This window comes from Pipra filicauda, unplaced genomic scaffold, assembly GCF_003945595.2.
Source record: "Pipra filicauda isolate LSUMZ 115617 unplaced genomic scaffold, ASM394559v2 scaffold177_size2800117_pilon, whole genome shotgun sequence".
Lineage (NCBI taxonomy): Eukaryota > Metazoa > Chordata > Aves > Passeriformes > Pipridae > Pipra > Pipra filicauda.
Window position 1 is genome coordinate 1341715 of NW_024104284.1, and position 24743 is coordinate 1366457.

General features: G+C 38.6%; 1 protein-coding gene across 1 annotated transcript in view; it reads right to left on the minus strand.

The window, feature by feature from the left end:
* Positions 1-16333, minus strand: part of EYA1 (EYA transcriptional coactivator and phosphatase 1) — an 85381-nt gene extending 69048 nt beyond the window's left edge. Inside the window, exons 1-4 of the mRNA XM_039379839.1 lie at positions 16278-16333; positions 14742-14869; positions 2250-2330; positions 280-349 (exon numbers count right to left, since the gene is read on the minus strand). Of these exons, the coding sequence (XP_039235773.1) occupies positions 280-349; positions 2250-2330; positions 14742-14865 (275 nt within the window). The 5' untranslated portion in view covers positions 14866-14869; positions 16278-16333. The remainder of the gene's footprint in view (positions 1-279; positions 350-2249; positions 2331-14741; positions 14870-16277) is intronic.
* Between the last annotated feature and the right edge of the window lie 8410 nt (positions 16334-24743).

Genomic DNA, 24743 nt, shown 5'->3' on the forward strand with positions numbered 1-24743 from the left:
ATAATCATAGGCCATGCTAGACAACAGAAACTATAAGACAGAGACAAAACAATAAGAAATCAATAATAAAAAATAAGTAAAATAAGAACTTACAGATATTTTTCAAGTACATTCTTATAATTTAAAAAAAAAAAACAACACATTTTTCCCTAGAAGCTGCTGTGGTTTAAATTATGGCTTAACAGATGGACCCAATTATTATTTTATATGATGTTAAAATCTGGCTATTTCACTTATTATTATTACTAGTACTATTATTATTTTAAAAAGATATCATACTTGGAAGGGTAAATCTGTGGTGGGGAGAACTGGTGTGTTTGTCTTGGGCTGAAACCACTGCTTCCAATTGCTGCACCAAGGAGAAAAGAAAGCACACAGAAGTGTAAATACACACACCAAAGATAAATATTATTTTTCCTAATAGAATTTCAGAGTATTAACAAGAGTTTAATTAAATTCAAATATCACTGATACCTTAGATAGAAAATAATATTTTATCAGGAACTACACAAGAATGCTTAACATTAAAATCTTGATCGCAAATCTCAAATACTAAATTGCCCCTTTGTACAACTCCTGAACGATAGTTTATTCTTTGGTTGCGCACAGACAACATTTTCAATGCAAACAACCTATTTCCTAATGGAAACATTTTCCTTCATATTTTCAAAGGGTTGTTGATATCTCAAGTGCAACATTTTATTAACTTTTAGAATTTTTAAGACCTACATTTTATGAAGGAGCTTTATGCGTGCTTCGATTGAAAACATATGGCCAGCTTCAGAGCACGTGCCTCTTTCTTAAAAAAAAATAATTCCTGATACAGACTATGTATTACCATATTACACTTCCTTCACTTTTCCTCCACCTTATCTGCTTACCAAAATGCTTTCAGACCTTCAAATCAGCCAGCGTTGCATAAAGATGTACAAGGTGCAGATGTTGTTAGTGAAACACTTAAGCTGAGGTGGCTGCACCATGAGCTGCTCCCCCGGCAGCCCCACGCTGCTGACACAGAGCCTTATACCAACCCATCCCCATTCCCGTCAGTATTTTTGGGCGCTGCCGGGAGTGTGGCGGGTGTGCTGGCGTACTCTGCTCGGGGCGTTATTTTTGGGAGCCCTTCCCTCTCTGGTTTCTGTTTGGGTGTCACTTCTCCTTTAGGTCCCAAGGTGGGTTTGGAAGCCTTTGCCAGGAAGGGGTCAGCGGCAGGTTATGAGACTACTGTAAAATCAGACAGTCAGAGAAACAACAGGCCCTACTGCTAAGTACTTGGAAATAAACAAGGCACGCATAATTACCCTCTGCCAGCTACCCCTTTCCTGGCCAGCTACAGGGAAAATCCATCATCTTTCTACTCCAGGAGTGCTTGTGAAGCATGTAGGGAAGCAAGGAACCTCTTTCTGTGCCTTCCATGCCTGATAATTTTTATTTTCTGCGGTCTGTGAGTCTGCAGACTTATCAAATGTTACAGTCCAACCTTTAGTCTGATCACCACAGACGTACATAACTAAACACACTTGTCTTTTCTTCTTTCAGAAAACTAAAATACTCTAGAAATCTTTTGGGGGGCTTTCAGGTTTGATGCGTTCATATACAACAGCTTGTGCAGAAAATGGAGGCTGTGACAAGACTGGGAAAGGGCTAGCTACTTGGAGCCTGACTGGTTGCTAGATATTAAATTTTGCTTCTATAAAAATATAATCCCACAATATAGTATTAGATCCCTTTTTAATTTGATTTACACCATAAAAACTATGTGATGGAAATACCACAGTTAGTCCATAGGTAGGCAAAACTGTGAAAACACCTCAGGTTGTTCTCACAGTGTTTGTCTCCTCTATGTCAGAAGCTGTGTCTGTCTTCCAAGAAGAAAAGAAGCTTGACAAAAGAATGAATACCTTTGCAACAATGAGTTACAATAAATGAGGAAGACCTACACCTCAATTACAGTACTAATCACAAGAGGCAGGTATGTTTACTCACAGAAAAGAGAGTAATTACTCTGGGCCAGAATACTCCCTAGTGAGACTCCCACCAAACATACCAATGGGCATTAATAAGCCCAATACTGTAATGCTCCTTACTCAGGGAAAACTCCTGTTGACTTCCACTTAGATGAACAGAAATAGGCAAGAGCTGGAAAACGCGCACGGCTTTTTAACAGATGTGTACAGGTTCAGACCACGCGGGATAAGAAAATCGTAAATGAAAAAATGCTGAGCTTAAGACTTTTGTTTATTCCTTACCTGATCCTGAGAAATTGTCTAAAGACCCGTCCGTGGTAGTAGTAGTAGCAATCTCACTGCTGTTCATTGGTTCTGTTTTAACTATAGAAATAGAAACAGAAGATATTCTATGTGCACCTAATATTTTTGCATGCTCATGCACACACACTCACTACAGACACAAACTCAATAAAACAAAAATCTGCCAAAAATGTTTTAAATCATGGCTATCGATATTTTGCATTTTATGTATTTGTGCATACAAGCAATGCAAAGTACTGGCAGCTATGATTTACACATACGTATAAGATGATCAAGAGGGTTATTTCTGTCCCCAAGGAATAAGAGCCAGTGTAACAAACCAGAAGTCCCCATGCAACTCTCTGCACCTGTCCTGATTCCTCTTAATCCTGCAGACCCAACAATAAGGGTCCACATTTAGATCAGGTCACAGCATTTACAGGCTTGAAAGACAGCATGTTGAATAAGTCAAAAAAGAACATAATTTTTAAATGTTTTTTATTGAGAGCTGTTTAAATTTTGTTTCCATTCAAGGAAATTTTCAGAGGAAAATTAAGAATTTGTGATGAAGTAAAACACTTTCCTTATGCTGGATCTCTCCTCTCAAAATGAAAACCAATTTTATATTCAACGACCCTGAATAAACAAAGGCGACACAGTTCTCACCAGACACTTTAAAGAATGCTTTCACATTTTATTCCCTCTGCATCCACAACCCCACACGGCTATTACAGAGTAAAAAAGAATGAAACCAAGAGAGATTATCTCCTGGCTCATGCTTATTCATAATTAATAATTAATTAGCTACTTTTAATAAAGCCTCAATTAAATAAACAATTTCTATTTCCATTGCTCCAGTGCAACTCTGCAATGACAGTATCCTGATCCATAGAGCAAGGACGGGACTGACCTGCCATGGATTTAAAATAGGCACAATCTCTACTCCCAGGCTGTCAGCAGATCAGCATGGCAATCTCTCAAATCCATTTTTACACATTTAGATTTTGGAGTTACAACACACCAAAAGCAACTGAGGATGATGTTTCAGAAAACAATGGAGCTGATCTTACTATCAAGATCCCCCCCCTTTCACTCTTGTTGACACACACAGACGCCACTTCCCACACACCAGTGCTGGTGCATACCTGACCTTTCAGTGAGGCAGTTCTGTAACACTGTGGAAAGTAAATCTGAGAAAACCAAGGTAAACTGCACCCCATTTGACATGTAAAGCCTTAATGTCATCATACATGCATATATCTGTGCATGTATGTTTATATATATATGTGTTCAAGTATATCATCACTAGCAAAAAGCTTTTGGTACCAGGTTTGGAAAGGGTGAGGCAGAGGCACTTCCCTCTTTTGACAAAAGACCTTTCCTTTCATTGCCAATCTAAATTTTTATTTCTGCATGTCTATTTCTTTCACCAAACCTTACCACGAGATTAGAAAGCAATCTCTCAAGATTTTACTAATCGCCCACTATTTCTTTTGACTCCCACATGGGGTTCTGTCTGCTAACTTGGGAAGTCAGCACCTAGCTCAACACAAAACTTTGCTATGTCTGCATTAACAAGCAGTGTATCCCAGTAAGAAAAGTTTGATGCAGTTAAATGGTTGGTGCAGGAGGTCCAGTTTCCACAGGTTAGGCATTTCTGAGGGAGGTTATTCAGCTGGAGAATATTAGCTGCACTTCTGCACCTTTTTTGAAAGAAGTGAAGTCCAACAGACTTCACAAGGTGAAGTAACATGATAAGAAAGGGTGGTCAAGAGGTTCACTTCAAAAGTACTCACTCATGATCTGAACTGTAACTCTAATACAAAGGTATTTCTTAAAAACACAGCATATAAACTATCCACCATCCATTTAATAACTAAATACTCAAAGTCTAACATAAGATGTAATAAAATATTTATTGCAAAGTGTCTATCACGAGTAATTTTTCAGAAACAACCAGACTTTTACAGGACCTTCTACAGTTTGTCAACCTAGATATGAAGAATTATAGCATCTACATTATCTTCTGCTTTTTCTTAGAACTGTATTTTCACCACTACATTTTACAAACTAATACTTCTCTCATAGACTACTCCAACTTTCCCCAAAATCTGCAAGTTTTCTGAACCTAATTTTCATAATGCACTTATCATTTTGGAAATAACAATGAAAGGTGCTTTCCTCTATAGCTGACAGTTGTGCTGGGGGAAAAGAGAGGAAGATAAAACAGATCAACCTAAATTGGAGTAGAGAGTGTAAGTTTTCAGTATACGCTTTCTCCAAACACTTCCTCTTCTCTACTGCAGAAATAATACTCCATATTGCTCACTTTTGGATAACTGCAAATTAGCAGTCCATGGACTACACTGAACTGCCTCACACACCATAGAGAAGTATAGCATCAGTTGTTTTAGAAAAAAGCAGCCCTGTCAAGAAGGATTTGGGGGTGCTGGTGGATGAGAGGCTGTACATGAGCCAGCAATGTGCACTTGCAGCCTGGAAAGCCAATCGTATCCTGGGCTGCATCAAAAGCAGCGTGGCCAGCAGGGTGAGGGAGGAGATTTTGTCCCTCTGCTCTCTGAGACACCACCTAGAGTACAGCATCCAGCTCTGGAGCTCCTGGCACAGGAAGTACATTGACTTGTTGGAGCCAGTCCAGAGGAGGGCAACCAAGATGAATAGAGGGATGGAGCACCTCTCCTACAAGAAAAGACTGAGAGAATTGGGATTGTTCAGCCTGGAAAAGAGAAGGCTTAGGGGTGACCTAATTGAGGCCTTCCAGTACCTGAAGGGAGCCTATAAGAAAGATGGAGATGGAGATTTTACAAGGGCATGTAGTGATGAGACAAAAGGAAATGGCTTCAAACGGGCAGAGGGTAGATTTAGATTAGACTATTAGGAAGAAATTCTTTACTGTGAGGGTGGTAAGGCACTGGAACAGGTTGCCCAGAGAACTTGTGGATGCCCCAGCCCAGGAAGTTTTCAAGGCCAGGCTGGATGGGGCTCTGAGCCTCCTGGTCTAATTAAAGCTGTCCTTGCCCTAGGCAGTGGAGCTGGAACTAGGTGATCTTTAAGGTCCCTTCCAACCTAAACCATTCTATGATTCTTTCTGAGTGGATGTAAATGTTTCTCTTGCCGTTGTTTTAAAAGCGTTCTTCATGTGTCTTTACACCTACCTGGATCCTTGTTCAAGATACCATTTTTGGAAAAACCTCATCAAAATGGAATTTCTGTCTCTATGACTCATGAGCAATATTTCAGTGCAACATAGTTTATAACTGAATGTTGTTTACTAGACATACTAATTTTGAAGATAGAGGAAAACATATGAAATAGAATGCAGTGCCTTCTTCATGGAAATTAATTTAGTTGCTGACTGAGGTGCTCACAAATTTTTCATAAAAGCTTTTCCTTATGTCTCTTCTCTCAGCTGTTGTATCTCCAGAATATAAAAAACCCACCATATAAGAAAGGATGTTCACATTATTCCTAATCTGGATACCCATTACTTGGGTGATAATAAATATGCCATCTTTAGGAACAAGTATGACCTTAATGAACCTTTGTGTTGCTGATAGTTGGGAATTGAATAAAAATGGATAGGGACTGAGAAGCTCTCCACTCCCCAAGCATTTCAATCAAAATGCCTGAAAATTACTGCACATTTCCTTTTATTAGCCTAAGGACATTTCACGAGGATGAAAGCTTGCTATACAAAAAAATAAACTGAGAAGAACAGCCATGGGGGTTACCTTTTGGAAATATTTACCATGTGTATTCTTACTGCAAAGGAAAGGTCTCTAATTTGTCCAAGACTAAAATTGACCTGCAGTGGAGCATATTTCATCCCAGAATCATGAGGAAAGAGAGCTGCAAAGGGACTGCCTAAGGTTACAAGTCTCACAGTCTATCCCAGGAGCACATCAGTAATCCACGTCTATCACGAGAGACATGTGGAGCTGCGCAAGGAAGCCAGGCTTTGGAGGGGTGTGGACCTGGCCCTGCCGCATGCTGCTTAAGCATGCTCTGAATTTCAGCTCTTCACATTTTCCACGACAATTAACATTTCTGCAACAATGTCCTAAGCTTTCAAAAGATGACACTGGGAAATGAGTGGGAATATTGCCACATCTACACAGCACACATTGCCAGTTTGCCAGTAACTGCCAACACCATGCTCAGTTGTGGCAGACACCAGAAAGTGACACAGGAGAGTTCCGATTTCTGCCACTCCTTTATCAAAACTGACTTTTACAGAGGTGCAGAATCATCAGACTTGAATTGTAGAGAACAGACTCTGATTTAGCAATGTACTACTAAGTTTTAGTGCCAACTAAAATCACTCATGTAATAAAACAGATTATCAATAAAAAGTTCATGGAGAAATCTAACGTATTCTAAACCTGCAGTAAAAATGCAACGTTTATTTAGAACTACTGATATAATTTTGGTTGATATACTAAGGAGGTTAAGAAACTATGTCAACAGAGAGATATTTTTCCTCCTTATTTTTCTTTTCTAGCAATTTGTGAAATTCTAAAAAACAAGATTTAAGAAAAAACTGTGTAGGAAAAAACCACAATACAATAATAGAAAAAAAAATAAGACTAGCAGATAATAACACAAGTGTTAGTTTGGAGCAAAAAAAAGCACAAAAATTCAGAGATGGTGTAACTGATGATCTAATGTTATATTGATTGTCAAGATATTTCTTCTTAAGACACTCAGGGACTGCAAGTGCAACATGGTGTTTAGTCAGACATATTGCAAAAGGTGGCTAAAAATTACTTACACAGCAGTTTCTGAACTCTACCAAGAAAGAGAATTTCAGACCAGAACCCACAAGTTCATGTGCCTTGTTGGCCAAGTAACAACTTTCTTAGTTCACAGCTTGTCATGCAGTTTCTGGTGTACTTATCAGTGAAGAGTGCTATGAGAAATGAGATGCTGGCTACTTTAAATATGGATTTAGAGACCTAATATTTGGCCACTCCTAACACAGAAGTTGCAGGAATACCTCATAAAGATTGCACCTTCAAGCGTGCAAAAGGCAAGGTTTTTAAATATCTTTCTAAAATTGCTTTTATTATCTAAAATACATATAAGGTTTGCTCTACTGAACTAGTCTTTGTTAACAGCTATGCCATATACATTAAATCAGAATAGATAACTGTCACTAACAATGAGACAAAAATTATTTCTTGAATCTCTAAGCTGATTATATTTTCCACTATTTTATCCAAACACTTCTCTGAGGTGAAGAATCTTGCAATTATAAACAGGTTACTGAAGGTTACTGAGGGTTAAGGTTACTCAATTATACTAATTCCTATCTAGGATATTATTCTCTCTTTTTATCACAGCTTATCAAATCATCAGTTCCTGACCACAAAGCCCGATAAACTTACTTACTTGTTCCTGCTTCTCAAAGCAGAGAAGTCTTCCTGAATGTCCTTGTCTGGAAACTACCAGAACTTCCAGCCTAAATTTATGTTTAATTTTCAAAGAAAGTCCCTGCTCAAAGTAGCACATTCTAGTTCAAGCCCAGACTGTTTCCTGCTCTCCCCCCCCCCCGATGTGAGAGGCTTCAAAACTTCTGCAGTATTCAGGCTGTGGCTAACACCCAGCTTTCACTGCCTACAGCTCCATGACCCTCATCTTCCTCCTATGTTATTCATTACAGCTGAGAGAGCTTTAGTGTCATTGTACCTGCTCATCTAGCAGTAAAAACCTTAAATTTACAAAGAAATTGTGGCACTGCTACAGTGCAAAATCAGAAAGAAAATTCAAAACCATCTGGGTAGAGACAAGGTTTGACAGTATTTGTAGCTGCTAATCGATATTCAGCCTGGATATTAATATGACAAGTACAGTCATGGGTTAAAATATTCTCATTAACTGCATTTAGGAGGTGAGTATATCTGAGTCAAACTAATGTTCTTATCCCTTCACACTCACATGTCCAATTATATCAAATGTTTTGTATCTTTTCTGTCCAAATGGAGGCAGCATGTATCCAGAAGCAATCCTTTTAGAGGTGTCATGGACTATTTCCTTTTTTTTCCCCTCCCTTTTCTAGATTGGGAATTTGGCCATGCACATGTTTAACAGTTTGCAGTGTTCTTGTACAATATCCATATTCTTTAACCACAGCCAGACAGAATAACCACAAAACATCATTAATGGCCCCGTCATTAATGGCAAAGAAGGTTGTCTTCAGCCAGCTTCTCAGAACACGAAGTCTTCAAGTGAACACAAGAGCAGCACAGAGAAGTCAAGCCCACTCTGCCGTTTAGGTGTACAAGACACAAGACTAAGTCATGTGAAGTCTATTCTGAAGACAGAAGCAGAACGACAAAGCAGGTGGGACTTTTCACAAATGGGAAACAATATACTCTACTTTTGGCCAGGGTATGAACTCCAGGACAGACAGACTTAAAGCCAAATTCACCCGGACAAAGAGGGACAGTCCCAGCTTCCGTTACTCTCCACCCAGCAGGTAGCAGCACCAAATTCTCTAGCTTATTTCATCAAACCAGGTGGCACAGGTACTTCACTCACTGAGCAGGGGTCAGATGACACTGCTAACCCCGAAGTGTAACAAAGTTTCTTTTTTTTTAATCTACCTGTGCCAAGCAAAACCCCTCAGAAGATTACAAGATGCAAATGCAAAAGCTAAATCATCAAGTCACAAGGCTGTGAAGTTGCTAAGGCACTTCAAATACCACCCTACTAAAGTGTGATCTTTAACTGAGATGTTCTACTTCTGTTCCCTGGAGTTTCTGCTAGTGCAGAATCCAGGGGCTGGATTTCCATCTCATCTGTATTACTGGCCAGGCATATAACATACAACATTTCATATGACATTTGTGCACGCAATCACACTTGCATACCTGCAGATCGTGCATAACAGGCTGGTCCCACTGGAAGGACACCACACCTAGTATGATGTGTTGCAGTTACACTTTTCAGTAAAGTATTGGACATCTTCATAGGTCCTTGACATTCCTGAGTCTGTGCAGAGCCACTGTGCACAGGGGGCTCTGCGACCCTCAGACAAACTCAGAGGGTACTCTCACACCACCATGCTTCATCCACAGTCTGCTCTGTGCTGTGAATACGTATATTGCAAAATAAATTATATTAAAATAATGACGCTTCCAAGATGTTCCTTTTGGTTTGGTTTTTGGTTTTCCTTTTAAGTAATTTGTCATTGGGAATATTTTTTTCCCCTCAAATGCCTGTGGGAACCTGTACTGCTACTAACTTATCACTTAAATAAGGTTCTTTCTTTCAGGAAAACCTGAAAAAAGGAAATGGTGAAGCTTTCAAAAACAGATGCCCATACATACAGAAAAAACAGTAAGTACATAAATACTGAATAGCCAGTTTCCTCCTCAACCTTACAGTTGCTGGACTGAGCCAGCAGAGGAGTGGACAAGTTATTTCACTGGCCAAATACCTATGAAAGAGGAATAATAGAGCATTATGCTACATGTGCTCAGAACAGACGGAAAGACTCTTGGGGAAACAGGAGAACAAAAGCACAGATAAGACAAAAAGTCTGGAAGGAAGCCAATGCAATACAGCAAGAAAAAAAGGTGAAGAGCAGGGAAGAAAGGACAGTCCAAGTTCCTTGCCTTCACATAAACTGGCTGTATCTGATTTTTATCCTCCAACAGTGCCATCAGGTTGAAGAGTCTTATTAGCCTCTACAGGTTGCTTCTTTGAGCCTGTGACCTCTGCAGTTTTTTGCCTCTGGCCATGCAACTGTCCTCTTGCAGTCTTCTGGGGCTGAGTAAAGTTAGCATCAGTAGTTCTTGATGCTAATACCCTACTGAAATGCAAATATTAGATCTACCTTTAGTACACTATTATTTCAGGATTTCTAAATATGGAGGTATCCCTACATTGATTACAAGTTTCATACCATAAAGTTCTTCAATGCAAACACAAATATAGAAACCTCAGCTTATATAATCAGCAGAAACTCCAGAAATGAGTAATTAAAAGGTACCAAAACCAAAGCATACCCAAAAGGAGGATCATTTGCTCAGATTGACATCACCTACCATAACTTCGCAACCCAAAGCAAACAAAAAATAACTATTAAAAATAGGAATAAATTAAAAATCATTCATTGCCAATGAGGAGGCTTAATTGCAATACTGAAAGACTATTTTGAGTGCTACAAAGTACTGCTAGAATTACAACAAATAAAATTTATAGAAATAGAATTTTCTTACAAAAATCCACATCATGTGCTATAACAATAACCAGCTCTACCCTCTCTATGGATTTCAATATTTTACTCCCTCATTACTTCAGGAAATGCTGAAAACAAATTTTTCTCCATTGTGTAGTAAAGCAACTTGACAGCAAACTTACTACACAGTGCTGTCTTTTGAAACCCTGAAGATTGATTTATATTCACCAGACTTAAAACAATCTTTCTAATGACGACCCATCAGATAGCCTCATAGTGGAGAGCTTTGACTGTCTTTGTGTGAGATCTCATTCTCATGTTGCAGCAGGTACTTAAAGAGCGAGAACCATTTTTTTTCCAAAGGAATTTTGGTGTCCAACTCCCTTTGAAGCCTCCCTTCCTACGTATCTTTGAAAATCTGATCTTCAATTTGTTACCCATTTTCCCTTCCCACTTAATATGACAATGCCTTCTCTCCTTCCTTCTTGAACACTCAAATAAAAGGGTGGTAGCAAGTCCATACCACTAATATGAATGTTGTTGCTTGGAAAATCACAGCTCCCTCTCCCAGTCCTCATCTATTCTTTTCCATCTAGTTGCATAAAACATCAACATGACGGGCCACAGGCTTCTGTTTCTCACTCTATGCCAACAATCAGATTTGATTTACGTTCTTTAGATAAAAGTAAAGATCATCATAGGCAGAAACTGGATGCAATTGTCTGCTACGGAAAACAGTTTTCCTACTCCTTTCAAATTTATTGATTACTCACAGCCTTTCCTCTCTAAAGTGTATCTACCAATCTGGGCACGGGTGTTGGAATAGCCACTAGCTGTCTGATAAAACTTAAGGGATGACAACTTTATGAGCTTCTGTTGTTATTGTTCCTTTAACTCCTTCTGCATCAGCCCACTACAGCAATTCACTGGCAAAGGAATATTAGAGATAAGGCATGATAATGAACATTTTGATCCCTACTTCAATAATTTTTTTAAGAGATTTTCTTAGGTAAGTCATACAGGACCTTGATTTTTATGGTGTCCAGTGTCTGCCTATTTCTACAATAGAGGGTATTTTGTGGAAAAACACTTAAAGAGAACATGGAAACCTCAAATATTGTAGTATTTTTATCACTGGCACCACTTTGGCATACCAGGACTGATTTTTCTGAGTGCCTTTATCCAGACATTTTAGTGTTATGCCTTTGCATTGATCCTGGGGAATCTCTGACTGGTCAAGGTCTATAATTTCCTTGTTACTTCCCCATCAGTAAAGGCCACGCTGCCTGATCCAGAGAAGAATTTTGCTCTATCAAAGTGAAATTAAGCACACAAAGAGTTATTATATATAAGCTGCATGTAGAGATTAAACTCAGACTCAATCACACAACTAAATCCCCATTCATTGCTTTGAAAACTTACAACTAAGTGTGAAGCTAAAAATATTAGCTAAAAACAGTGAGCTATCTTCCAACCACATCCTCTTGCCGAATAACATCAATAAGAGACAAGTCTGAAAATGTGCCTTAGAGAAATTAAAGAGCATTTGTTTGAAACGTGGCCATTTCACTTTGGGACAGGTATTTTTTTTCTTCTTCTCTTTATTTTTTCCCCCCTCCCCCTCATCTAATGAACATATCCTGCACTTCGGGGCATGGAAACCTGCCAAAGTCACACCCATAGTCAAATCAAATTTAACATATCTTTACAAGATATTTATAACATGCAAATAGCTAGAGGCCTTGCTTCTCGTTCACATGAAGATCCATTATGCCAAAAAAGGAGGGCTCTTTCATGTTAGTGAGAATGAGTGCATGGTAAAATAGAAGCTGATTTCACATATTATATTTAACATATTAAGATTCAGCAACTCACATCTCCACTCCCTGTGCAACAAGCAAGCAAACCACACTGCCACATTTTAAGAAAGATGTTTGGTGAGCCCTTATGACTCCACTCTTAGAATCAGCCACTTATGTCTCAGCAGGATTCTGCTTCAAGAAGCCAAGAAAAAATAATTTTACTTCACCCTTCATTAAAAAAAAATAGGAAACTCTTGCTTCATTCACTCCACTTTTTCTTAAGTCTCTTTAGCAGGTCAAGGAGCCTAACAAAACATTTTCTCAAGATAAAACAGATTAGCAGTAAAAATTCCACCTTCAGATTCTTAGGCATCTGATTCTCTTATGAATTTTGTCTCTTGGCACACATCTAATTCAGAAATAAATTATTCTACTGTGTTTCTTTGACAAACTGCTCACTTAAGAGTAATCAGAGACAGGAATTTTCAAATTAGAAAGCTTAGACCAGAATCATCAAGCACAAGTTATTTGTTGGGACACTTTCTGAACAACATCGGAAAAACGCATGCTGAGCGCCCACGCCTGCTGCGCCCACTGCAGCCACCCAAACCTGTGGGGCTCTGTGTGCTAGGGCTGAGCAACCAGTCTGCAGTGCTGAGGAGGGTCATGTCACCTGAGGGAAAATGGCAAACAAAAGAAAACCATTTGGCTTCATCTCAGGAGGCAAACACGTATTGCAAGTTAGAGCTTTCTGGGTAGAAATCACCCCAAATTCTTTTAAACTTTAAAATTATAGTGTCAGATAAACAAGTTACCTTGTCAGGTTTATCTGAATTTCTTGAAATAAACTCTGATACCTACCTATAATTTGGAATACTATTTCTCAAATTATTTGCTACCTTAGGAGAATGCATTAATAGATAGATACAATATATAGCTCATTTCCTGACATAGTAATATTAAGCATTTTTCAGAGTGTATGTCAGCACACAGCAACTACATACTGAACAAAAAGTCAAGCCAAATGATGAGTGTCTTTCAGTATTTCAAGGAACACTCTTGATTTTTGTGCTACTAAAGAACCTTCAAATTACATAGAAGTACTAAAGCTGGTGAAGTTTACAGCAAAGGCTTTTGTGAGGTAGAGGAATTTTAATTTGAAAGGGTCAACCAATTTCATCCTGTACCAAAAGTGGTATATACCTGATAACATGATATAAAAATCTAGTAACATACTTGTGTATTTTAAAGGAAGAAGACTCATCTGTGGACATAAAATATTTTTCTGTTTAAACTACATGAACATAAGAAGCACTTTATTCTTTAAAAAAGTTTTTTGTTTTCTCAAATGGCTTAAAATTCTATTGTAATACTTTTACAACAATAACAAAAACTAAATTTTACAGAACTCTGGCACAAACACCTGTTAATCTGATAACCCATAAACCTTCCCCGCTACCAAGGACTCCAATTAGAATGAATAACAGAGATGTTTGGGGAATTGAGGGGGGACGACATTTGTTTGATTGACATGTGCCTTTCCTGGGAGAATGCAAGGCATGTCCATAATCCGTAACAGTCTGACAGCACTAATATGACCTAGTTCTTAGGGGGGGAAAAAAAGGTATATCTTTGTTACAACAGTTGTTTGCCTATACATTTATATTGAACAGTAATATTAAAGCTGTGTGACTCTCTTAACTAGTAGTGCAATAAGTCTCTGTTCACATAGCTAGCCAAATGTCATGCATGATCTTTCCCACTGTTGCTGTGGAAATCTTACAGGAAAGAGTACTTTTTGGTGCTTGTTGTATAAACCCTTCTGTGTTTCATTATATGTATTATTATATGTATTCTAGATGTATTATATTACTGGAAAAGCTGTTAGGTTGTTCTGTTGTTAGTATTCTACTGAGAACAAACATAACTTATCAACTGCCTGACTGCTTCTTGAAAAATAGGTATCAGTTTACCCCATTGAATTACTACACCTGTTTGAATTTTGGCCACTCCATCAGAGCAGCAAGCTAGCCCGAGGAACTTTCAACACACAGTTTTATTAGCCTACTTGACAAAACTTTCATAGCCTCAGAGCTTGGAAAAAGTGAGAACATAAAGAAATACCAAAATAGTGAAAAAGGCTAAAAAATTGCATTTTGTATTATGGCAATTGTAAACACCTACTTTTCGCCCTCATCATTAAACTTCCCTTTCAGGTTTTTTGCCTTTTTTTACTTAAAGCTCTGCACATAGTACCTGCTCAGTCCATTTAAACTCCATGACAGAAACACAAACCTGGAACAAAAGCTATTGCTGAAACTTGATAATAGTAACTACTGACAAACACTGAACGTTGACTTTATGCATCATATCAATAAACACGGAACATCTAAAATAGTAAAACATTATATAGCTTGCTGACTGCAACAACATCAATGCAACAAGGAGAAAAAACAAATTACGAAACACTAAAAAAAGGCTCACCTTCTGTGCCATTGGGTGTCATGGAATTATTATTTATATGAGAGTTATCAAGTTTTGGACCACTGGGGGATTCACTACTACCACTTAGTCGTCTGTGTGGGCTGGCTAGATCCTGCATTTCCATAGACCTGAAAACAAGATGCAACTAGTTTTAGTGACATATTTAACATGAATTACATAGGAACTGCCTTTACAAGATGCAGCCCACTGTTAATCAACATCTCAAAAACACTCAGTGAAAAATTCACAGCTTCTCCCAACTTGACCTATTCTAGTGCTTAATTCATGTTTTAGCCCCACACACAACTGACCAGCTACTGTAATTATTTTTACAGCTTGTAACAGAATAATTCCAAGTACTGTACTTTAAACATTCATGCAACCTTTTATTTTTAAGACACCTACAAAGATGGAATCCCAATTTATGAAGACATATATTCCTTTAACAACAAATTAACACTCTGCTTTTTCAAGATTTACCACTCAGTGGCAATATAATGGGCCTCCAAACCAAATAAAACACTTGAAGCAATTGTGGAAACCTATCATCTACTGACAGGGAATGAGATATTCCTGATGTATGTGTTTACTCTGGCAAACTACTTAATTGTTCCTCTGTTTCCGTTGAAACAAATGCAGCATTAAAACATTATTATGTCTGCTCACTTGTTTGCTTTGTGGATTACCTAGAGCGTGCCCAACTGAAAAGGGATATGACCAACATACAGTGAATCCATATAGGCGTTAGTGTGCCTTAGCACTCTGCTCTATCTCAGCAGCTGTCGCTTAAGCAAAACAAGAGAACAATTCCGATTCAAAGCAAAAATTAAAAGTTTAACCTGCACAAAAGCAGCTGAATATTTCAGACTGGTGATTTCAATAGCTTTATATATACAGGCCAACAGCCATCACCACCATGACATATCCTTTGGTTGATGTTGGGGCTTATGACTGAAGTGCCCCATCCTTCCACTTTATACCTAAAACTTTTGATAATGTTATTTAACGTACTCATTCTAAGTAATTGTTCCCAGTAGAAACTTCATAGGTGACTCTGCCTCCAAGGCATTTGAACTAGTAATTTTTCAGTTTAAAAGAAATGCTTCGGCTCTTTTAAAAAGACTACTAAAATTATATAAAAACTTCCTCCTGCAGTAATGGTATGAAGATCCTTAAGCCTAAGTGTCATTTCAGCTATGAAGTTTTCACACTTTAACTGACATTTTATCACAAGTTCTAAACAAATATCATTCGTTTTAAATTTCTTTACCTTGTCTGATTTACACATAAAAAAGGATGATACCGCAATGAGTTCAAAAAGACAGTACCTAATATAAAGTCAAACAATTTACTGAAAAAGTATATGTGCTCATGGTTTGCAGACTTGGTTGCATGCACATAAAAGCGATCCTCCAGCACCTACTCATCCACTTAACGTGGAAAACAAGAATAAATATTTTACTTATCACTTGAAGTTAAAAAAAAAATACAGTAAAAGGCTTGCTGAAAAATGGCAATTTTCAGTCAAATCCTTACCTGCAGCTTGAGGAAACAGCAACATCTGAACTAGTTTGGGACTTCTGCACCTGTAAACCAGGGAAACAAACAGAAGCTTCTATTACTCTGCTTTACTATGAGGCCTTAATTTAAAGAAAGGATATCACCACAGATGACAATTCTGTTCTTTAAATCCAAACGGAGAGAGGTGGGTGCGGTGCCCGTGAAAGGCATATTGTCCTTAAATTGAAGGCTCGACTGTTGTTTCCCCGGCAGGTCTCCCTCCCTCCTCCCTGCGCTGGGGGACGGCAGCCAAGTGACGGGATAGTGATTCATCAGGGGCCCGTGACAGCTGCAGAGGGGCTCACTCCTCCCACGGCACAGCACGGCACGGCTCGGCTCCGCCACGCACCCCCGCAAAGGTAACCCTGCCGCGCCGGCCAAGGGCAGCGAGAGCTGCTCCAGCCCAGAGCCCCTCAGCATCCTCCACCCCTCCTGCCTCTTCTCATCCCTCCCTTCCCCTTAACTCTTCACAACTTCTTGCCCCTCATTGTGTTAGTTTTCCTCCGCTCTTTGCCATCCTTCCTCCGTGCCTGGGCCACGGGGAACCCGCAAGCCACATTCACTCCAGAGGCAAGGTGGAGAGGCTGACACTAATGTTTTTGGGGGGAAGGGTGGGAACGACAACAATGGGCAGGTCTACCTGTGGTAAAGATCTTCAATATATGGCCAACAGTATTACACAACCATCTTTAAAACAACCCATCTCCAGCCAGTGTGAATTAAAATCAAAACCCCGCACATTATTGCACAAAGCCCTACACATAAAAATTCCAGTTGCTAATGAGATTTCTGATAAAATGACTTAAAAACCACTTCTGGCTAAATAAATAGGAGGAAGCTGTAGTATTTACCTCTGAGGTCACTCATCAGGAAAAGGAATCTGGTTCCACTGGGAAGCCCAGCAATAATTTTTCAGTTTAATAAAATTACTCCTTTTATAACTCAGGTGAGTAATACTTTTCATATCCTATCAGAAGAACACTGTTGCTTTGCTAACACACTCTAACCACTAATGATTGTCAGCAGGTGATAAAATTCAGGTGAACACTGTTAGCATAAAAGCACACAAAAAGCTTCTCTGGGCAAGGTATATATCCTCTTAATGTCTGCAGTGAGGATCCTTCATGTGCGTTTCCATTCAACCTGAACTGACATCTCTTAAATGATCACAGAGCAAAGACAAGGGAGATGAGGCATTTTAAGTGCCATAAAAATCATCCAAGCAAATCCTACTTATGTGTCTGTGGGGTGGGGTTTTTGTTATTTTTAATCACAGACAGAATTACTACTAGAAAGAGTAAACAACTGCTAGGGGCAGCCAGGCAATGAAGAACATTACAAACGATGTCAAAAAGCATGCAATAATACATGCTGAAAAACATCAATCTTTTTATAACTGGGTACTTAAAGTACTGCATAACACGCTTCTCAATACGTTGTTGCATGCCAAATCAAACCAGACTAGCAGATACAGTCAAAACTGTGCATTTTGTTTCAAAGATTTTTTTTTTTCCCCTCAGTTCTTTACCCCAGAAACTGCTGCAGAGTGCCTTAGGATATGTTTCTGCTGTTACTTCTAAACACCTGGAAAAAATTATAGGTGAGAACTAGGTTTGCTTACAGAGCTATCTTCATTCCCTCTTACACAAGATCCTTTGAAACATATCTTTTATAATAGGAAAAACTTCCATTTTCAAATGGATGCTTTAATTAACTGATATTTTCCAATGTGCCCTACAGAATAATTCATATTTGATTAAATTCTAAAACACATGTAATCCTATTTTAATTACCAATTTTTTAAAGAATAATAACTTCGGTGCATTTGTAAATATACCTATATACATGTCATGTGTGCACATAGTGAGAGAAATTTCATTTATGGATGCATGGGAGAAGGCAAAAAAAATAACCAGCTCATTGGAAATGAATTAAATATATAACTTAAATGTCCTCTGACACTTTATGATTTGTGAAAGTTCATATCCACAATCTTCATTTTCATTAGACATACTTTAGATATATTCCTTTGTGTCTCAAGGATTATTTAAACCATGTGTTGCAAGTTACCAAATTTAAAAATGACTCTTTAATCAAAATAACTTTAAAACAACTAATCCTCACTTAGGCTGGTCAGCTGAATCCACAGAGTGGTCCAGGAAAAATAAATCTACTCTCAAGAATGCGAATGCAGACAACAATTAGACACAGATGTGAGTGAAATTAGTTACAGTTTACAAAATGCTACACTTCACATGCTTTCAGTTTTTTATGTGTAGTACAAAATTACAACGTAGTAAGGAACCACACTTATGATGACCAGTTAGTTCATAGAATAAAAACATTTCTGGGTGGTGTGTACTTGCTCTCATACATTCTCCCATTTTGTCAACAGATTTCTAGATAATTGAAGTTCTGCAACATAACTCACATATCAAACAAAAAGGGGGGAAAAACCCCAAATGCAATGACCTTACCTGTCCAGAAATGGGGCACAATTAAAAAAAAAAAAAAAAAGAAAAAAAAGGGAGCTGTGACATTCCCTTCATACACAGTGCTCTGCTAAAACTAAAAATGCCGTATATGCTAAATGACACATACATATTCTCCTTAATACCTCAAAAACAGTACTGTGTGTAATTTGATTGTTGTAAGTAACGTTCACATCTTTTTCCTTAATACAAATTGCAGATCTGGGCACTATATAGTACATGGTGAGAAAAAAAGGACAATGATAGCAAAGCTACTTCGAATTCATCCAGTTAAGAGTCTTAAATCAGTAACATCAAATTCTGATTAGTTAATGAGGTCTTTTAAGTTTGCCTTTTTTCTAATTAAATTTATAATTCTTCACAGATGTAGGTTTTGTTGATGTTCAATTTGTCTCTCTCATTTTGTTAAACCTCACATAGTACTCCACCAATCCATTGAATAGCCACATTAAATCTGTTAATACCATGCTCTTCAACCCCAGAAATTATTTCCAGAAGGCAAACTTGCTTTGAGAGATCATCAAACAAGACTTAAGGTACACATTTTATCACATTTTCCCTACCACAGAGCTCAGGATGCAGAGGAAAATTCATGACTTTTGCACTGTTTATTATACTTTGCTAAATTACAAATCAAAAGCATCTGACAGAAGATCATGTATGAAGCCAAAAAGTTAATAATGTTCTGTGAAAAGTAAACTGTAAATGGGAAGGGATTCTAAATTTCAGCAGCACAGAGCAAATAAAATATAGGTACTTGTCTAAATTACAGGTTTTCCACAGTATTTTTGCTTGCTAGGAGCAATTTTTTCTAATGGCTATAATTTAAAACATTTTTCCAGCTAAAAAGAAATTTTCAAAGTGAAAATAAGAATTTAACCGAGAAAACTATAGCCAGCACATGCGCTTTATCTTAAAACACGGTTCTACTTTAAAGAAGCAAATTTCTAAGACAATGGCAGTTTTCAAATCAGACTGGTCCTTCTTAGGAAAAAAAAAAAATCTGTCATTTTTAGGAAGGGGTGGAGGGAGAGGCAGAAGTGGACTTTTCCCCAACAGCACTCTTTGCCTCCTTAAAAGTGCTATGCAGCCAGTATCTGCAGTCATAATGGCTTCAGCAGCCAAAATGTTACAAAACTAAAATGCAAATTGGCTGCAGAAAGGCACCTTGCTGGCAACCCAGGAAACTTGGTAATACTTTCACTCTTCCTATAATCGTATTGCTGGGCTCTAAGGGAAGAAGTAGGGCTTTTTCACTAGATGTTCACGTCAAAGACAAATTGCACTTATTAAAGCAAAAGCAGGTAACTGCAGTTATTTCATTTTTAATTACTAGTTTAAATTCTAAAAGTGCTATCCTGCATCTTCACTTCATGCAACTATGAATGAAAGGTTTTGAAACCCCAACACTTTTTTCCCTTTAAGAAAGAAGCACTACAATGTGACAATGCTCCTATTATGACCAGCCATTTAAGAATGTCTTTCTGCTTTTCCAAGATTTTTTTTGGCTCCTGAGAAATATTTCATACTTATTGCAATTCAAACAAAATGATTACTCATTCTTTTTTTCTCCTCTCTCCAAAGGGGAAGCGTGACTCAAGCCGTCTGTCACTGAGCAGAACTGCTGAGAGGGGATGGCTGCTCATTTCCAGACCCTTCCAGGCCTTGGGAAAACTCTGACAGCAGTGAGGTGCTTGGCTAAAAACTGCATGTCATGGGTTTGTGAGCAACATATAAAATGCTGTGTGCATACATGTTTATATACCTAAAATTATATAACGTATATACACACACATATATGTATGTATACAGATCCATATATATAATCCATACTTTTAATTTTTTTTACACACCAAACCAGCAGTCTGTGTTTTGGCAGATGTTTTGCGAACTGTCTCAGTGTGGGATGGAAAATAAAAGAATCTTTATACGTGGTATCTAACGTTAGAAACTTCCAATGATACACTACACCACATTTCCACTTATTCCAAATTTTCCTCGGTGCTCATTTTTAAATTTAAACAAACTACATGAAAAATACTATCCTCTTTTTTTTCCCCCTCCTGAAACCTCTTCTCTCTTCTGCTTGCTTCAGTTTTAAATGTTTGCTTACAAAAGAAAGGAAAAAAACCCACCAAAACCCAACCACCTTCAAATAAATGTTTTTAAATGCACTAACAGCATTAATTTTCCAGAATAAATCTTTCACTGCAAAGGGCAATTCTTCCTCTTGATGTTTGAAACACCGAGAGAAATACATACTTGGGAATGTTTGGTGCGTCTCGGTTGCTCAAAAGCAAGATGTAAATTTAATGAGACTTCAAAAGGTCTTTAACTTCCTCGTTCTAAGATCACCGTTCTAAATAAGCCACCTAAAATGTCAATAAACGTCAAATATTTCAGTTGTGCAGATGTTTATTCTGTCATCTTGAAGAGTTCTCCTGTGGGGATCTATGTGTTTTCCTTGGTGTTCGGAAAATTTAAACATATTAAGCAAAAGGATTTCCTGCTTCAGAAGCACTGTCAAAATCTCTGTCAGGCATTCTTCCTCCCAATTTTTTTATTATTTTTCTCACGCTCTCATGTCTCTTTCAGCAAGGTCTGCCGGTTTCCTACAGTACGTGTCTCTTACCCCCCCGTTTAACATCTCACCACCACGTTGCTCCTATCTACCGAACCATTAGCGCTCGAGGAAATCAAAGAGGAGAATCCCCAAACCTGGCTGATCACAATAAACAGAACCTAACATCTGTTTTGTGGGAAGCCTACAAACCCCAGCCTGAATCACGGCCAAAATTAGCTCCAGCACCTAGTGATTTATAATTGAGCGCTGCTCTCCTCCGGGACGGCAGAAAGCGCCCCTGTCCCTCCGCGCACCGCGGCCCCGCCGCGCCGGGACCCGGGGCCGCTCGGCAGCCGAGCTGCTGCAGTCGCCCTCTTTCCCTGGTCTTGTCCTCCCGCTGCCCGCGCTGCCGCCACCGCCGCTGTCAGCGCCCGCGCCGCCCGCCTGGTACTCACGGTGCCGGGGCGCAGCTCCGCGGGCCCGCAGCGCGGCGGCGGCGCCTCCCACGGCGCGGCGGGGCGGGCGCGCCCCGGGCGCGGGTCGGAGCCGGGGCCGGAGCGGGTCGGCGGCGGGCAGACAAAGCACAGCGGAGGGAGGCTGACTCCAGCCCCGCCGTCTGTTTGCTCAGCCTTGTGGGTCTGCCCAGGCAGTGCCTGGGGGCACGCTGCCGCTCCCGCTCTCCTCCTCACTCCCCTTCTCCGGTTTTTTTTTTTTTTTTTTTTTTTCCCCCTCCCTCCTTTTGGTTTTTGTTTTTGTTTTTGTAATGCAAACCGCAGCTATTCTCTTGTCCCGGACTTATTGGTTTAAAAGCAACAACCGCGCTGAGGCTTGCGCGGTTTGAAGTGAACCTTCCTGCCGGGGCTGCCGCTGCGCCGCAGGCGCGGGAGCTGCGCGTCTCTGGGCCCCCGCCGCCAGAGCCCCGCGTTTTGCACCTTCTTCAGCCTCACCCCAGAACAACTCCTGAATCCCCCAGGCCCCTCCTCATTTGGAAAGTTTAATTGTGTGTAGATGCGTCCCCTCTAGTAAGCCGGGTTTAAACTAAAGCCGTCCTAATAGAATAACTGGAATTACACCAACATTATATCAATGAGAGAAGCTAAATAGGGATACTCACAGAGGTTCTTAAGCATACAACCAGCATACACGTCCGGACATGCCGTTTTGATTGGATATGTAACAGATTTGTTCTCAAATATCTGAGATTCTTGCAACCTTGTAAAGAAAGGGTCTGCTAAAACTATTTAAGCCAGCCTTCTCCAATTTAAAGGTATTTATTAAATAAAGTATCTAGAACTTTTAAAATGGTTTAAACCATTTAAACCATTAAATATCTGTACCCCTAAAAACAATTGTAAATATATGCAAATTTGTATTTCAATTATTACTACTCACTTACTAAAGTTTTAAAATTTAGCAAAATTTTAAGAAACTGCATAAAGGCCCTTTCCATAGACCTTACAAATATTCCCAAAGAAGAGAGAGATGGCTGCATAGGGTTAATTTTGTACATTAAGTAACAGTAACTCTTTAAAGCTTAGCTTTTACCAATCGATAAGTAATTAAGTAATTTAATTAGCAAGCCATTAAACTGAAATGGGTTTATGATACATTTCTGTTAGAACTTTGGTTGCTCATAATTCAAAAAAGCTTTTTTAAAAATATATACACGATGTTAAAAAACATTAAAACATACACAATAACTAAATTTGATCAGTGTTCTCCACAGCATTTCCACTTTGCAGATAGTATCTTTCACTTCACGTAACAGTTATTTTTCTATACTCTTTCAGTACCCATAATCTGAACATGATGAGGAAAACAGTGTAACGATTTGCAGTACCAAAAAAAAAAAAGTCTTAATTCCATGCCAGGTCTACAGCACTAAATAAATTAAAAAAACAAAGCAAAACAAAAGAAAACCCAACTTTATACTGTATAAATAGATTGAAACAGAACCTTTTTTTTCTTTATAAAAATCTGTGGTTATTCACTGCTAATAGATCCTTACCTTCAAGTAATTAATCTGTGAATGAAAGCAATACTTCTAGTGAAGAAATGTCTTCTGGCTACTACATCCCAGTAAGCAAGACATTATTTTGTAGCAAGTACATTGGGAATACTTCAGGAAAGCAGATCAGTTTGCAAAGCTACAAGTCAACCTCGAGCTGAAAAGGCACCTAGGATTTCATTTTGTTTAGCGGAGAAAAGGGATCTCGGGACAGTCACACACCATATATGGGAACCCAGGTCAAAATAAGCAGCTTTCGATTGGGCCTGTCTGCGTAGCCAGCACAAACACAATCCCATCACTTCTTTATAGTCACAAACCAGATCTCATGCCAAGAAAACTATTTATCATGTTCTATATTAAACTGTGAAAGAAATACAAATTACATATTATGGAGACACACAGTTTTGTCAGGTAAAAGTTACTGAAATCCTGAAATACAAGGCTATGCAATCATTCTGAACTATATGATTCTTTGGAACAGCCACGATCCTCTGGATTTTTTACCAGTGTTAATAAGATCATTTTTTTAAAAACCTACCCAATCCTATATGGAGTTAAAGGCATACTCTTGCTTCACTGACTCTAGGAGTTACATATATTACATGAAAAAGATCAGGTATACACTTTAAGCAGAAGTTAATTTTTTTCTGGAAGAAAAACTCAAAGAATATCACGTTGTTGTGTGGTACCATCTGACACTGGAAAAGGTAACTCAAAACCCTTTTGCAAAAATAGTGGTTCTTAAATGATGCTATAGAAATAAAAAAAATATTTAAAAACAGACTGTGACTTCCAGGGATGCATGTAATGTTTTGCATAAATCTATTTCATTCCATTATTGAAAACAAACCCAAATAGCACAAATGTAGGAATAAATTTTACTGTTTTTAATGTAAAGCTTACTGAAACAGGTTTACTGTTGGTTAGAGTTTGTAATCCCTACTGGGAGTTTTATCTAAGTAATAACTTCAGGAGTGTGCCCAGTCTCTGTATTTAATTAAAGTAAGATGGATCCCCACACACACATACAGAGCTTGATGATGTGATGATAAACATGGGATAAATTACACACAGGCTAAGATGATCAGAAAAAGGGTGTTGATGATGCATTGCAAGAAAAGAATTAGCTTTGAATTGTTAATCTCTTCTGTAGTATGGCATGTAGGCAGTATGGGAACTGAAGCCATATAAATTATCTAGATGGGGGATATGAGATAAAATAGGGTCCTCTTTGTTTATACAGCCATTAAACAGTGCCTTAAAGTTCTTTATCTGATGTCTGAAGATTGGACTTCAGATTAGTTATATCATTACCCCATGATATGGTCTAACCTATGAACTTATACTACAGCTGATACCGAGGACTAGATCCTTCT